At 52.9% G+C, this 16,723-nt stretch overlaps 4 protein-coding genes across 4 annotated transcripts; all 4 read left to right on the forward strand.

Annotated features, from left to right (window-relative positions):
* Nucleotides 1–1,996: 1,996 nt before the first annotated feature.
* On the forward strand, nucleotides 1,997–3,989 carry NEUTE1DRAFT_56368 (uncharacterized protein; the record flags this gene model as incomplete). The annotated part of the gene is made up of 2 exons (XM_009848914.1): nucleotides 1,997–3,325; nucleotides 3,451–3,989. The coding sequence occupies 2 exons, from the start codon at nucleotides 2,046–2,048 to the stop codon at nucleotides 3,728–3,730; spliced, it is 1,560 nt and encodes a 519-aa protein (XP_009847216.1).
* A 3,660-nt stretch (nucleotides 3,990–7,649) lies between these two features.
* On the forward strand, nucleotides 7,650–7,922 carry NEUTE1DRAFT_115647 (uncharacterized protein; the record flags this gene model as incomplete). Its single annotated transcript, XM_009849259.1, has 1 exon — nucleotides 7,650–7,922. The coding sequence occupies one exon, from the start codon at nucleotides 7,687–7,689 to the stop codon at nucleotides 7,882–7,884; it is 198 nt and encodes a 65-aa protein (XP_009847561.1).
* A 1,044-nt stretch (nucleotides 7,923–8,966) lies between these two features.
* On the forward strand, nucleotides 8,967–10,895 carry NEUTE1DRAFT_56373 (uncharacterized protein; the record flags this gene model as incomplete). The annotated part of the gene is made up of 2 exons (XM_009848915.1): nucleotides 8,967–9,054; nucleotides 9,141–10,895. 2 exons carry the CDS (start codon nucleotides 8,967–8,969, stop codon nucleotides 10,865–10,867), a joined length of 1,815 nt encoding a protein of 604 aa, XP_009847217.1.
* A 485-nt stretch (nucleotides 10,896–11,380) lies between these two features.
* Nucleotides 11,381–16,719, forward strand: NEUTE1DRAFT_119446 (uncharacterized protein; the record flags this gene model as incomplete). Its single annotated transcript, XM_009849260.1, has 4 exons — nucleotides 11,381–11,395; nucleotides 12,307–12,407; nucleotides 12,472–14,254; nucleotides 14,310–16,719. 4 exons carry the CDS (start codon nucleotides 11,381–11,383, stop codon nucleotides 15,648–15,650), a joined length of 3,240 nt encoding a protein of 1,079 aa, XP_009847562.1.
* Nucleotides 16,720–16,723: the final 4 nt, after the last annotated feature.

The raw sequence follows: 16,723 nt of genomic DNA on the forward strand, positions 1-16,723 counted from the left end.
AGGTGACGAAGCAAAGTGGCAACAAATTATTTAAGCCAAGTGAGGTTTAAAAGGAGGTAAGAACGTGGAGGAGTCTTGATGTGAAGACTGGTGGAAGAGTTGTCCTCCAAAGTCGAGATAGAACGATGTCGAAAATATAAATAGTGCGCCTTTGGCGGTGTGATTTTGTGATAAGCGAATAAATGACGCGGTCAATCAACCCGAGCATATATAGACAGCTTGAAGGTCCAGTATCATATTCAAATCCCATGCGTTGACGCATGAGCTACTCAGTGGGATTCCGTCGACGACAGTGAGGCTGCGTACCTTCCCCATCCCTTGGATGACTTGACTGTCTGTGATGTCCAACCGGAAGACAGCCGAACATTACTCGAAGGGGTATCATGAAACCAGCTGATAAGAGGCTCGCTGAAACGGCAGAGACTTACCTCGACAGACAGCGTCATCCTAGTATCCCGTATGCACTGCCCGTCGGCCCTTCACGATACCACTTGGTACCATATGCCAGACCCTGCGTGAGAAAAGTGGTGTTGCTTCCCACTTTGGTGACCAATCGAAGTTGATATCTCACGCATGCTGTTAAAAAAAAAAAAAAAAAAAAAAAAAAACAACTACCAGATCAGAACTTGGACAGCTTGAAGGCAATAGTTGGAGGCAATGACCGTGCTCGGCATGACTAACACCTGAACTGACACGCTACTCGACAGATAGAAAGGAGAAGCTATTTGCTAAAAACTTACAAAAGTCTGAACACACTGATTGATGACCTCGAGGCAATGATCATACCTTACTTAGGCTTGCCCGCCAGTCAAACGCTAAAAGCTCAGCAAGCTACTGTAGTGGATGGAAGCTCAATAGATGGCCAGCAGCTCCAAAGGGGTAGGGTCTGTATTGTCGTAAAGAGATCCGCACCACTGTTTTTTTGTTTCGTTCTAGATCGTCAACTGGACGAGATGAGGCTTCAATTCTCTTTTGGCAGATGTCCTAGTAAGGTGGAGAATCCCATTCAATGAGGGGGCGGTTGCCTGTTGCCAACAGTCAATACCAAATCGTCGTGTCTCTTTTTCTTCCTCGACGACAACCTTGAAAGATGGGTAATATACAACAACACTCCTATAAAGTCAGCATCTCACCATCTCCATTTCATACACTCTCGGCCTTTTCAAAGCATCTCCTGGCTGAAGTTTGTCCAGCTGAAAACCGTAACAAACACACGACCTTTGACAGTGGGGCCGATACCTTAATCGCTTGGCACTAACGAGCTGCCCCATGGGGCCGCGGTCCACGCTGCCAGTTGGTCATCTTTGAAACTTGGCACCATCTCCTCTTCTCCCAATACACGAAGAGAAGCTACACCATAGTAAATCCCAAACTCAAGTCTAAAAGACACAAGAATCGGTATCAAGAAGTATTGACCGCCTCGATTGAGATAATGCCGTGGTTCCTTGTCCAAACCGCCAGGGACACATCACATGCCGGATGCGCCTCCAACGCCCGATGATACAACTGGAGAAGGACAAGACAGTCCAACCAATCATGAACAAGATATTGGAGATTGGAGACATGGCCCCGTGCTCCCCACATTCTACAACCCCACGATCCGCCAGCGAGCCGAGGCAGACCGATCGATGCCCGGCCTCTCGTTTTGGGTCTTGTTGAAGCAACACCCGCCGTTTTGGGCTGGGGAACCGAGAACCCGAGCAAAAGGAAGATCCCGAGAGGTCGATGGCTTCGGCACCCAAGAACCATTCGGAGCCATCGAGGTGCATCAAGCCCCTGCTGTTCCGCTCCTGGAGACAATGTTCCGCAGCCATGTGTTCAATAAAAGGCTCCTCAGCTACTCAATCCGCGGTGTGCTGCTTGTGTCTTGATCTTGTGTTTCCAGTTTGACCATCACCATCACCACCAGCATCATCATCATCATCTTCTTCTTCTTCATCCTTCTCTTCCTCCTCTGGGACTCAAGTAGACGAATCGTGTAATTCCTGTTGTTTATAACCAGTCCTCCACAAATATACCCATACACATATACACATATCCCCAAAATGGCCAACGTATTAAACGTCCCCGACAAGACCTTCACCCGCGAGGAGGTCAAGAAGCACAACACCGAGGACAGCACGTGGTTCATCATCGACTCCGTCGTCTACGATGTCTCCGAGTTCCTCGACGCCCACCCCGGTGGTGAGGCCGTCCTCCGCCAGGTCGCCGGCCAGGACGCCACCTCGGCCTTCTACAACCTCCACAGGCACGAGGTGCTGATCAAGTACAACGACCTGGCCATCGGCTCCATCAAGGGCGAGAAGCAGTCCATCATCACCCCGCGGCCCGGCGACCTCTCGCCCGTTCCCTACGCCGAGCCCCTCTGGCTCACCCCCCAGTTCAAGAGCCCCTACTTCAACGACAGCCACCGCAGCCTTCAAAAGGCCATCCGCAAGTTCACCGATGAGGTGATCGCCCCCGAGGCTCTCGAGAAGGAGCGCACCGGCGAGCTCATCAGCCAGGACCTGATCGACAAGATGTCCAAGGCCGGCATCTTGCACATGCGCATGGGTCCCGGCAAGCACCTGCACGGCGTCAACCTGCTGGACGGCGCCGTCAAGGGCGAGGAATTCGACTACTTCCACGACATGATCATGGCGCAGGAGCAGGTGCGCGTCGCCTGCCGCGGCTTCCAGGACGGCAACATGGCCGGTATGGCCATCGGCCTGACGTGCATCCTCAACTACGGCGACAAGAACCCGGCCCTCAAGAAGCGCATCACCGAGGAGGTCTTCGCCGGCAAGAAGAAGATCTGCCTGGCCATCACCGAGGCCTTTGCCGGCTCCGACGTCGCCGGCCTGCGCACCACCGCCACCAAGACCCCCGACGGCAAGCACTACATTGTCAACGGCACCAAGAAGTGGATCACCAACGGTGTCTTCTGCGACTACTTCGTCACCGGCGTCAAGACCGACAAGGGCTTGAGTGTCCTCCTCATCGAGCGCGGCGAGGGCGTCGAGACCAAGCCCATCAAGACCTCGTACTCGCCTGCCGCCGGTACCACCTACATCACCTTCGACAACGTCAAGGTGCCCGTCGAAAACCTGCTCGGCGAGGAGAACAAGGGCATCTACGTGATCCTCTCCAACTTCAACCACGAGCGCTGGATGATGGCCTGCGCCACCATCCGCTACATGCGCCTTGTCGTTGAGGAGTCCCTCAAGTGGTCTCACCAGCGTCTTGTCTTTGGCAAGCGTCTGATCGATCAGCCCGTCATTCGCCAGAAGTTAGCCAAGATGATTGCCCTGTGTGAATCTCACCAGTCTTGGCTCGAGACCATCACGTATGTTTTTTTTGTTTTTTTCCCTCCTCTCCTCTCCCCTCCCCTCCTCTCCTCTCCTTCCCTTTTTCCCCTCCCACTTCTCCCTCCCTCCCAGCCCAACCCAGCTAACACTCCCTCCCTCCCAGCTACCAAATGAACCACATGCCCTACTCGGAACAAGCCAAGCACCTCGGCGGTCCCATCGCCCTGCTCAAGATGTCGTGCACGCGCGCCGCCCACGAGATCGCCGACGAGTCCGTGCAGATCTGGGGTGGTCGTGGCCTGACCCAGACCGGCATGGGTCGCGTCATTGAGAACTTTAACCGCGGCTACAAGTTCGATGCCATTCTCGGTGGTGCCGAGGAGGTCCTTGGCGATCTTGGTGTCAGGCAGGCTATGAAGTTTATGCCCAAGGCTGTCTTGTAAAAGGGTTGGACAAGAAGAAGAAGAAAAAGAGAAATAAAACAAAGTAAAAAAAAGTAAGAAAAAAGGAAAAAAAAAAGGGGAGGGAAACAAGGCAGGAGAGGATATGATGGCGCCGAGGCCGTGAATGGACGGTGGCCGGTGTTGATGATGTACAGTCCTGTGCTGGCTTGTTTGTTACCTACTACCTAGCTTGGTACCTAGGTACCCCGTTATTGCATGAATAGCGTTCAATTTCTGTTATTTACATACCTACACTACTATTATGGTCGTTCTGGACACCACCACCTTTGGTTGTGTAGCTGGTTTGCTTCCGTGTGTGGCTTTTACATCTTGCGTGTCGACGTCAATGTAAACTTGATATCCAGCCAAGGTCGGCTCTAGGTGAGAAATCGGGATGCCGACTAGGTCAAGGCCTCTCAAAAGCGAACAACCGATAAACCATCAAACCTTGCTGAACTTCCAACTCTGTTATGAACGTTCCTGACAAGCACCGGATTGATACAGTCACGTCACTCGAGGCAAAGAGGAACTGAGATTTGTTTCATCATCGATGCATTACGCTCGCATCGCACACCACGGCCTTTCGGCGCTTTTTATTCGTTGACCTATTGAGTCCCCATACGATTTTGCTTTCCCCTGAGATCTCGGATAATTATGATGTCCTCATGCCCGTTCACAGAATGAAGATAGCTCCCTTCCCATTCAAGTTCCATATGTGAAGAAAAAACAGAAACCCGCAAGATGTTTGTCGTGCAATGGCCCCGCCCCTGTTGCACAAGCCCTTTTTGTCGTAGAAAGACCCATACGGTATGGTTGGTTGAAGAGGTAACCCCTGGCCGTCCAGACGCCAATTTTGGTGAAAAGACCTTTTTGCTTTCCCAATCTCCCCAGTGGTTGTCGGATCATCATGATGTTTTGTGTCGCGTAAAATGCAAAGGTGAAAGAATTAAGAAAAGTGTAAGAGACCCGCCGTGAAAAAAAGTCCCAAGCAGCGGATATCCAGATACCAGTGAACACCAGCAGAACGACCCCGTGGACTGAAAAGTTCCTCAGAAAGGCAACGCAAAAACGCAGCACCATGTCATCACCCCCAGTAAAAGCTGTCCATCACCGGTCCCGCTTGCTTCTTCATCTCGTTGATGAGAAGTGAGCAAGGTCAGGGTTGGTAAGACAGCAAATGAGCGAGGCCGCCAAAGGTAGTTGGTGTTACCTGGCGATCATGGCGCATTTAAGCGCTGGGGCACTGGGACTGAACGTGGCCAGGCTGCTGGCACTTGTAGCAGATCTTCTCGCCGGAGCCGGAGTCCTTGGGGCAGTCACCTGTTGAAGTGTGGTCAGCTTTGTGCAGAATTGATGTATACACATGGAGACTTACGGGAGAAGTGACCAGACTCGCCGCAGTTGTAGCACTTGGAGCCGTTGACGCAGTCGCGAGACATGTGGCCAATGCCACCGCAAGAGTAGCAGGTCTTCTGGGGACCACCGAAGCCACCGCCGTAGCCGGAGTTCTGGTAGCCGCCGCCGTAGGAAGCACCGCCCTTGGAGCAGTTGCGGGCAATGTGGCCGACCTCACCGCACTTGTAGCACTCAGCGCCGGAGGACTGGCCGCCGCCGCCGGACTGGGAGCAGTCACGGCTGATGTGGCCGGTCTGGCCGCAACGGTAGCAGGTACGGGCGTTGTCCTTGGGGCCCTCGGGGCAGTCACGGCCTGTACGATAATGTGAGCAGCTGGACAATCAGAAGTACACGTTTTCGAAGCGAGGACTTACTCATGTGACCCTCGTTGCCGCAGTTGTAGCACTTAGCAGCGCCCTTGTTGGGGCAGTCACGGGCCTATTGGTTTCCTGTCAGCATCATGACCAAACACACAGCTTGTATACCTCTCCAATCTTTTCGCCGTCCGCCATTCTGGGTGTCTCTCTTTCTCTCTCTCTCGCCGAATGTTTCGCATACCTGGTGGGTAGTCTGGCCGCCTAATGTCTCTCATGTCAGATCTCTCCCCTCACTCTCATGATGATTGTTGTTGATATGGCAGTATGTGGATAATGGTTGATTCAGGTGCCTGTGAGGGCTAAACGGTTTAGAACTTGTTCGCCTTCTGGTACAACAGCTCTCGCTCAACCGACGAACAAATCTCGAACTCGTGAAGATGTTCTGCCCTGTCCAAGCACGGCAACCCATAGCGCAACAACATCAAAGCTGCGGCGGCAAGCCAGACTTGAGACCAAGGTCTGAGCCCGACGCCAGCGCGCAGCACGATAATGCCAACTTTCCTTGAGTATAACCATGTGTGTGTAGCATCCTAAAATGCAGGATCGAAGTGTGAAAGGGATTGCAGGTGACGCAATGCTTTGTAGAAACCGAGCGCGGGTGACAGCTGTGTGCCACGCCGGCGAAGCAAACGAAAGCTAGGGCGCAGAGGTTGTAATGGCGAACTCACAAGTGAAGCAGGCACGAGTGCCCTGGGGAGCAGCGAAGGAGTCCATTTTGGTGTTGGTTTGGGGATGTGTATCGAAGATTCGAAGTTGGGTATTGAGAGTCTGTCGAGACGTTGTTGTTGATGGGTCAGTAAAGGGAGAGGTGTAGGTGGCAATTGAAGTTTCCAATGTCCGGGTGGGAATTTTGTCCTGGATTAGAGGGCTTGCTTTGACTTGCAAAAATGGGAAAAAAGTGGGGGAAAATCTTAGTGTGGGGTTTATCGCAGCACTTTATCGGGACCCGTACAGTTTAATCGGATAAACTGGGGGGCGATAGGTTGGTGCCTAGAACGGAAATGACTGAACCTGAGGGAATGGTAATGATCTTGTGTCGGGTGCTGCAAAGTGAGGAATAGCTGAGAGAGATCTTACCTGGAAAAAGTAGTAGTAGACGGAAGTCGAATGCTGTTGCTGTAGAGAAAAGGTGATGTTGCGGTAGGATAGAAGGCAGTAGGACGGGCAGGTAGGACAGATAAATAGCAATTGTCGGCTGAGTGGCTCAGAAGGCAGGCAAAACTCAACGAAAGTGAAGGGCACAGCGACGAGCTAGCAAAGCGGGTGGTCTGGGCTGTCAGGCTTGGTTCCTGTTTCCCCTCCTGGCTGTTGAAATTTTCTGGACATTTTGTGTGGGGAGGGGATCCCTGTCCTGCAGTCTGACCCTGTCGAGCCTGCCTACCTTGGCCGTCTTGTACGCAGTACCTCAGCCATTTCACCGGTTTTGGTAGCTTCGGCGTTGGGACGTGATCCGACTTGCAACTTTCATTCCCTTCCGGTTGGCCATTCTGAACCGGCAACCACCACCGCCATATGCCAATTTTTGCTGCGTGGTTCTTCTGCCTCTTTGACAGAGCACGATGGATGGCGACGATGAAGTGAGCGAGAGTTGCGCCGAACATGTATAATTCTACTAGCACACGTCGATTTGTCTTCTGGCAGGCGTCCAAGTACGTGACCTTAACTTTACGAGGTCCAGTCTACCTACCAGAATGGCATTGTTGTACCGAGAAGGCCATGCGATTCCATTCTGATGGGAGTGAAGGGAGGACCTGTTGCGAATTCCATCACGGCGCTATCTATCCCTTTTCAGTTGCAGACTCCGACTCACACCACATGTCGACAGCATCCTTCCTCCTACTTAACAAGGGGTAAACACCAAATGCGGGTGCTCGTACCACAAAGGTCAGGGGGAAGGTAACCTAATGTACGTACACTCTTCCTCGACCAGATAACCACAAATGTTGTGCTCGTCCTGTTATTAGGACATATGGTTGTCCCCCTCTTTCCCGTTCCGTGCCTCCACTGCTTCAAGGTTACAATCGACAAAATCATACATTGGCATCATGGCGGGAAAACTGCGGTGGTTTGAGAAATATGAAGATGGGGAAGCGAGCATGGAGCCCATAACGGTATGCTGTAAATGCCCCTGCGTGGTGCGTTCCAGCTCTCAATCCGGCATTCCTTTTCATCAATATCGTCGATATGTGTGTCTCTCAAAAGATGGAGACCGGTGCTTGCTCGAGGCTGGGAACGAGGTTCAGAACGAAGTCAATGATTTCTTTCAGTAACAACGCAAGGAGCGCCCAATCGGCCGTGATACGTGTTTCTGGCTACCTGCAGCCAACACAACGGAGATCAGGGATGTCGGCGAGAGAATGCGATCTGAAAGAGCAGGTGTAGAAGAGGGGGCTTCACTTGAAATAATCTGTTGTATTCCGAGGGGACCTTAGCTTGGCCGATCTACGCCACGTGCGACGGTCGTCCTGTTTTGCAGATAGATCCAAATACCATGCCCTATGGGCCGCATGGCCAGCTTAGATAGCAAAGAAGAAGAGATGAAATTCCAAATCCCTATCCAACTAGCTGTGATCTCACCCAGACGGGAGGAAATCACGGCGGAAAGCGTGAAGCCTTAACACCGTATAGCATCAGTTCGAAGAAGAGCAAAAGTACGTAGGAATGTCTAGATACTCGAAGCGGACCAGGTCAAACCCTGGGTGATCTTTCTCACTGGAAGTCAGATACCGGGCGTGAGGATTCTTCAGCTTCGTGAAGCCAACTTGCTGGCTTGAAGCGTAGTAGTAGATTGGATATAATCAGTCTACCTAGGTACTCCATTAAGTCAAGGGATCCAGGAGAAAGCTTGGGTGGCATCCAAACATCCAGACATGAAGATGATGCGAGCTACCATCCCCGCGTGGAGCAGAAACTCGGCGAAGTTGCTCCGTGTTCGTTCATTTGCCGCCATGGAACCACGAACAAACAGCATGTTAGACAACTGGATGTCCAGAGATTTTGAGAGAAGTCGTGGTTTGCGTTCAGTTTCCTTCATTGTTAGTCAAAGTTGACAGCATCCAGACAGAAGCTAACCCAGAGTCTTTGTTGCCCGGTTTGGCCTTTTCTTGAAGATATTCTGAACTTGATGTCCGAAGCTCAAGACGGGTTGCGCTCCACAGCTGTCAGGGGCATACCCCACTACTCCGGGATTTAGGGTGGGTCTAGCATGAACCCACTGCACTGCAAGACACAGTTAGCCTGCACGTGACATGGCGCTTAGCTCGTTGCTGCCTGCCCAGTGTTTACCTTTTTGGTCTAGACCAAGAAGTACATCTTGCACAAGACTCGTGAGTCGTGACGTCGACTTTATTGAAATTATGCAACAACACCGTCGGGCCGTTGATTGTTGCTGATTTCTTTCAATGGAATTTCTGCTCTTCTTGAGTTAACTCGCACCGGTCAAACATCATACGCTATTGGCCAAAATGACAGTCTGGGACCAGAAAGGTCGTGCCGCAATTCTTGCCGCGGTTGAAGCCGCCTGTGATACGGTTGGAAAGGATCTCGACGCAGGTAGGATCTTTCAATCCATGTGCAATGGCTGAGATTCCATTAGTTAATAATCGTCTTCACCCGCTCATTGACTAACTCTCTGCCAGAATTTCGTGAAAAGGATGCGTTATCTGCGGTCGAGAGGGAAGCGCTGATGGCCAAAGTGGATCAACTAGAAAAGATGAACCAGGCGTTGATGAGAAATCTCGAGGAACTCATCAAGAAAGTCAACCCGGTATCGTCTTTGGCTGTCTCAAAGGGAACTACTAGCAGCGATCAAGAAACCCCAGCCTCATCAGACACTCTCTTGGAGGTGCCACAACAATCGACAGGTGCAACGTCACGTTCAATCCTTGCAGAAATCTCGCCTAACACGGTTACCGGGACAACACGCGCTACTGTCGAGGATGCTGGTGCGGAAACGCACAAGGACAAAGAATTGGCGGCCTTGAAGAAACACTGCAAATTGCTGCAAGCGAAATATGATGCGAAAAAGGACATCGCACGGCGGATCGTTGATCAGCGTAATCAATGGTTAAAGTATGCCGAACATTTAGAACGAAAGCTTGAGGAGCTTACCGGAACAAAACACCAAGAGGAGGGTAACCCACATCGTTTAGCGCTATCCGCTACAGTGCCAGATCAATTGCCCACTCTTCCAAGGGAAAATGATACAGCACACGAAGTGGCCATTAAGGAAGAGCCATCTTCAGATGGGCCTGTGGTCATCTCCGAGAAGCGTGTCCGGAAGAGGAGGAATAGCGACACCAGTGGTGAAGCAAGGCCTAATCCTCGCAGAACTAAGAGAGAGAGCTCGGATCCTGTCATCACAAGCGTGGTGCCTGCCTTCATACCACAAGAGAGTATCGACCTCAATGAGACAACATATGTCATGCCTACACCCAAGAAGCGTAGACACCGGGACCCACCTCGACCACCAGCCAACGATGCCGCAGAAGAACCGACAACTGGCCAGCCAGCTTTTGCACCAAGCAAAGGCAGAGCCAATGCCACTTCCGGCACCCCCAAACCAGTGGCACGGTCAAAGTCCAGACTCGGCCATGCCATAGCTGAAGTCGCAGAAGACAGCTCCGAGCCTCCTGATCTCGAAAAGGAACAAGGCAAAGATGGACCGTCTGACTCGGCCACGCCAAAGCCTGGAAGATTACAAAGCCTTCTGAATACCAACACACCGCTACAGCGGGAGCAGCCTCTACAAACGCCGGTTAAGGTTCCGGCGGTCGGAGTAGGCAGCCACAGCGCTCCAAACTTGCGGCGTGCTCGAGAGATGGCCAAGTCGACTCCGCTCCGAGAACGGGCGGTTTCTGAATTGAGACTGGAAGACTTTAAGGTCAATCCAAAAGCGAACAACGGCTACACTTATGCTTTTGACGAAGTAGTACGTGGGAGGGCAGAACGTGCTAAGCTTGAGGGTTGCACCGATCCCAACTGCTGTGGCAGGACTGCCCGTATCTTGGCAGAGAGCGAGCTCAATTCAGGTGGCTCAGCTCATCTTCTGAAATCAGAAAACATTGCGTTGATGGAAGACTACCTGGGGCCAGAGTGCTACCGGCTGGGTACTATGACGATGGATGAGAAGAGGGAGGTCTGGTTGAAGGCCAAGACGATAGCTGTGGCCAACAGTTTCGGGAAGCACAGGCACCAGTTCGAACGAAGGCGTTCACCTCCGGGTTATTGGGACCCAGACTTTCCCGGCACACAAGAAGATCAGGAACGGAGAGAAGAGGCAAACAGGCGGGAGAGAGAGACGATAGAGAAGAGATGGCGCGAGGCCATGCGAGGCAACGGGAAGTGGCTCTTTAGGGATGAGTAAAGGGTAACCTGACGCAGCCATTAAGACGTGGATGTTCATGAACAAGTATAAATCAGTACATGTCATTGATAAGAAATATTATAAGAAGTATGAAGTGCAAAGCCCCAACCATCAGGAGACATGAACTGACGCCGAGACTTGATTACTTGTCATCTGTACATGTATGCCTTCTTGAGAAGCCAGAAATGGCATGTATCAGCGGACTGAAGAGACATTACCCAGTCAATCACCTTTAGTTCACCGCTAAATATTTCAACACAACTTTTGCAAAGTATTCGTTCTGTTTGATTTTTCAATGCCTCCGAATACTGCGAGTCAACATCAAGAGCGTCAAACACTCGATCGCTGCTTGGATCACATATGGGATATGGTCCGAGCGTTTTTGGCTCCACTAGTATCGTGCTGTTTCGCCTGCCCACAGAACTTCCAACTGTCCCTCCGCGGGGTTCACGACGCTTCTTCTGTTGGTGGGATGTGCTCCGCTACAGTACAGGAACGAGTTACCAAGTAAAGATGGAAAAAGGACAAGTTTGAGCAACAAGAGAAAGCTTTACTTCAACCAGAGGGAATTTAATCAAGCGCACATCTTCGACTCCTTCCTACGTTGACCAGAAGGCAGAGAGAGACTCATCCTGACACCGTCAAGGGAGAGGCTGCCGTTTGCTTGCCGCCACTCACTACAGGCATCATCACCGCCGCCGCCGCCGCCGCCGCCGCCTTCCCTCTGCCAGCCAACTCCACGTCCAAGTGCCTGACTGCCACTCACAGCGGGCCAGGTCCCAGGGAGACTGAGGCCCGGCCCACGTTCTGTCACACTGTTTCTGACTTTTTGTTCAACCTTGGTTGTCTCTCAACTTCCATTTTGTGAATCTTGTGTAGGCCGAATCATCGCCGCCGTTGATTATTCTATTTTGTTTTATTTTGTGCTGGTCAAACTGGAAGTCTTCCGTCCCCATCCAGGACGTGTGACGCACCGTCCTTCACCCAAATTCTTCAGGAACCGCAGAACAGACACCCCTCCCAGGTCCCTGCTTGCTGCGTCCCGTTGCAGGGCTAGCTACCTAGGTACTTAACTAGAGGTATCTACCGGGCGGGCTACTTTGTACCTTGCCCCTGCCGACCTAACGCCCGCCTGCCAATTATTTACCTACCTTCTCGCTGGATGTCCCCATCGACTCCTGCCACTACAACACACCACAACCAGAACCCATCCACACCCACCCACACCACCTCACACCTGAGAGGCTGGGCTACTACTACCTTGTTTGCCTTGCCTTGCCTAACCTTCCCCTCCAAAAAACATATCTTGTACCGGCCGGGACCTCGTCAACGCCGCGCCGTCACCAACCAGATCCTCGACACCTCCCGTCGGTTTGCAGCGTGTGCAAGCAGGACTGGACATAGCAGGCGGCACCTTTGACGACGCCTCGTTTTGCCAGCAAAGAAGTGGACGCCCGCAGAGGACCAAAATCCTCAAGGCGCCTCCTCGAGTCCCACACCCAACCCCCCGGGACCCCGATATTCGCAGCCCCGAGTCACAGTCGGTTCCAGCCCAGCTTTCGGCGTCATCCGAATCCGGCCACCACGACCGGCGGCAACCCAAGCTCTCTCCTCCCCCCCCGCAACCCCGCGTCCGAAGCTGATTCGGCCTCTCCCAACCCGCCTCATTGGGCGCCAGCACATTCCGACTCGCTGCGGTGGCCTCACGCCGGTGAGCAGCTACCGCGCCGCCACATCTCCCAAGCCGGCATGATGAACAGCACCGGGCATCTGCCGGCTGGGCAGCCAATGCAGGGTAATGCCGATATGGGAATCCCCAGGATGAATGGAGGCCCCGGTGGCCAGGGCCATCTCGGTCAGGGCCACGGTCCCCGTCGCGGACGGCCTCACCACAACCACTACAATCCTGGTGCTCACCACCACCACCACCATGGGCAGTATCACCAGCCTCATGTCGCGCACCAACCCATGTATGCCGCCAACTACATGCCACAGCCTTACGGTGTTCCCCCTGGCTACTATGCCCCCCCTGCCTACCAGAACGCCGCCACCATGAACCCCTACGGTATGCCGCAATACGCACCGCCAGCCGCCACCTACGCTCGATCGCCCCCGGCCATGCAGCACTACATGCCCATGGTAGCTCAGAATCCCTACGCTCGACCGGCTCCTCCCCAGTCTCCCATCGTCTCGACCCCGTACCAGGCTCCCCCCATGCCTCCGCCAGCGCTCGTACCGGTTCCTGCTCCCCACACTCCCTCGTCGACACACTCTCACGTCGTCCCGACTCCTATGACTCCGCCGGCTCAGCAGATGCCACCGATCGTCCCTCCCCAGGCACAGATTCAGTCGCAGCCTCAAGTTCAGGTTCAGCCTGAGCCCGAGCCCGAGATTCAGCAAAAGGTGGTGGTGGAGGAGCCGGTGGCTGAGGAGGCCAAACAGCCCGCGCAGGCTGAGGCCGTATACTCGCACTTCGCTTCGCCGCAAAAGTCTGACAAACCGCCGTTCTCTCTCCCTTGGTTTTCGCATCCTGATACTCCGTTCCCGGCTCGTACAAAGCTTAGGAGACGCCGGCAAGCTCCTTCTGCTGCCTCGGAAAGTGTCAGCCTTCCTACTGCTCCTGGCCAACAACATGAAGCTGCTCCAGTAGAAAGTGCTCCCACGGAAAATGTCCAGGAAGATGCGGCTGTCTCTACGCCCAAGGGCACGCCTAAGCTTGAGATTCTTCCTCCCCGGTCTGAAACTCCTTCGACTCAAGAGCTTCCTTCTGTGGACACCCCGTCGACTTCGCCGACTGGCTCCATCCCATCTCAGCAGCTCCAGGTTTCCGAGTCCATCACGGCCTCTCCGGCTCAGCCCGCGAAGCAAGCTACTCGTGTCCCCGTTCCCGCTGTCCCTGCCGTCCCTGTGGTGCCTGTTTTGCCGAAGCCTGCTCCCAAGGACAAGCCCGCTACTAGCGAGGAGAAGCCGTCTACTGAGACCAAGCCTGCTGGTTCTACCCCTGCTGCTGAGGAAACTTCCGAAACTACTGCCAAGGATTCAACTGCTTCGGCGCCCGAGTCTTCGGCTCCGGCTGCGCAAGCTGCTCCCGCGCCCGCACCTGTTAAGCCTAAGTCTTGGGCCAACTTGTTCACCAAGCCTGCCGCTCCTGTCAACGCCGCTGCCGTTGCTGTCGCTGCTGCCTCTGCTTCCCAGACCACTGTCAACGGCAACACCGTCGCGGATGCTTCAGGAGCCGCTACTGGGGTTGCCACTGGCTTTGCTCAGTCTAAGGCGACCTCCATGGCCGAGGCCATTCAGTCCTACCGGGTCGGGACCGCTGAGAAGATTGTTTTCTTGGAGCCCCGCGGCCTTGTTAACACTGGTAACATGTGCTATATGAACTCTGTAAGTGGCTCCAACCCTGTGGGCTTGAAACGTGCAATACTAATACTTTCACCAGATTCTTCAAGTTTTGGTTAACTGCATTCCTTTCTATGACTTCTTGGATCAAGTCAGCAAGAAGGCTGTCCACAGCTTCAACAGCGAGACTCCTCTCCTCGATGCCATGATCATGTTCATGCGCGAGTTCAAGGTAATCGATTCTGCTGTATCTATTGACCAGCTCAAGAGGCGCCTCAAGAGCGAGGAACTCGAGCAGTACGGTGAAGCCTTCACTCCCGAGTTTGTCTATGACGCTATCAGAAAGCTCCCTCGTTTCGCAAGCATGCGCCGTGGTCATCAACAAGATGCCGAGGAGTTCCTCGGTTTCCTCCTTGAAGGTCTCCACGATGAGTGCACTCATGTCATGAGTACTCTCCCGGTTTCGACTACTTCAACTGCGCCCAACTCGTCCTTGCCCTCGCCTACGGCGTCCAACACTGGTGATGACTGGCTTGAGGTTGGACCCCGTCAAAAGGCTGCAATTACTCGTACTTCTGGTTATTCCTCTTCGATCTCTCCCATTACTAGGATCTTCGGTGGTCAACTCCGCTCTGAACTCCGCATTCCTGGCCTCAAAAGCTCCGTTACCCTAGAGCCCTATCAGCCCCTTCAGCTCGATATTGGTGCTCCCGAGGTTCGTAACATTGTTGATGCTTTGAGGGGTCTTACTCGCCCAGAGACGATTCACGGAGATTTCAATTCGCCCCATGGCAAGGACGCAAAGGCTACCAAGCAGGTGTTTATCGAGTCTCTGCCTCCCGTCCTCATTTTGCACCTAAAACGCTTCCAGTTCGATGCTGAAGGCCATGGTACCATCAAGATTTGGAAGAAGGTCGGATATCCCTTGGAGCTCGAAATCCCCCGCGAGGTTGTCTCTCGGCAGAAGCGCAACACTACTCATGCTGAGAATGCCGATCTTCTCAAGTATCGTCTCATCACGGTTGTCTATCATCACGGAAAGAATGCCAGCGGCGGACATTATACAGTTGATGTTCGTCGCCAGGACGGCCGTGAATGGGTTCGCATTGATGATACTGTCATTCGCCGTGTGCGCCCTGAGGACGTCGCTGAGGCTGGCGCAGAGGAGAAGCCCTCCAAGGGCGCCGTTGGTGACCGCAGGGAGAACGGCAGCTCGGCAGCAGCTAGCAACCGGTTCGGCGCCATGAACGATGATGATACTGGTGATGACGAGGGCTGGAAGCAGGCTACTGCGAGCGGCAAGAAGTGGAGCAGCGTCGTCAACGGGGCCGGTCTTGCTGCTCCTAGCGGCAGTGGCAGCTTGAAGGCTGCCGCCAAGCAACATAATGATAGCTTCAAGGACAACAAGGTCGCTTACCTGTTGTTCTACCAGCGTATCTGAGGGGTTTTACGGAATAGAGTTTGTGGAGGGGTTGCGTAGCCATATTTGAATCGGCTCAGCGATCTCTCCAACCATGTGGCGCTTTGGGAGATACCAACATCTCGGCGTACAAAAGCAAATGGGAACGGACGCGTTATGAAGATGACGATGTTCAAGAAACGTTACAACTACAGCGAAAACTAAGAGAGAAGAGCGACGGTGGCACGACAGGCCACATTTGAGTCGGCGTATGGGCGCCGATGCTTCAAGGACATTGCTTCAACGGTTAGGCAGGGTTGAACATTGCCTGGAGCCAAGGGCATTCGGGACATGAACCTGGATCCCTGTCCACCATCTTCATGACTGCCAGTCATGAGGATACAACCGCCTGAGACAGCTGGGTGGGCGGTACAAGAAAGCAGACCGGGTACACTCTGGGCCGTCTTGACGAGGTGATGAGTTAAGATGAGACGAAGCTTTTCTCATACTATCATATCATCCAGCACTGCCTGTCGACCACTTCAATTTGACTGACTGCACCATTAAATCATAAATTCATTAACCCTCTATGCACCATACCTCACCGATATCTGGAACTCTCACATATGCTAGATAAGATGTGGAGACATGAGGCTTCTCTTCTATATAATAGCGAATGAATACCAACAAACATCTAGCGGTTACCACAGTGGCTTGGAAGATGATTTTGGAAGAAAGAGTGATAGCATAACTCAAAGCTTGAAAGGGGAAACATGATCACAGCTACGGGAGATCTGGGGAAAGTTCAGGGCATTTTGTTAAGGAGGGTAAAGGGATGAGATGATGGATGGTTTGATGGAATGAGGAGGACAGAATCTTGGTCTTGGTCTTGGCTGGGGTAAAGTTGGTGGGCTGAGAGGTGAATGGATGATACCTACTTAGACAACATAAAACAAAACTTGAAAAGGAGAGACGGCAGTCCAAAAATGAGGAATCGAGGAGAATAAATTAAAAGGGGCTATGTGTATGAAAAATGAATCTCAAGATGGTGTGTGAACTACGTTAGACAAGTAGAAGTTATATATCACTTGACCACTTTGAGCTGGTCGCTCTAC

Source organism: Neurospora tetrasperma (genome assembly GCF_000213175.1).
Source record: "Neurospora tetrasperma FGSC 2508 unplaced genomic scaffold NEUTE1scaffold_1, whole genome shotgun sequence".
Classification (NCBI taxonomy): Eukaryota; Fungi; Ascomycota; class Sordariomycetes; order Sordariales; family Sordariaceae; genus Neurospora; species Neurospora tetrasperma.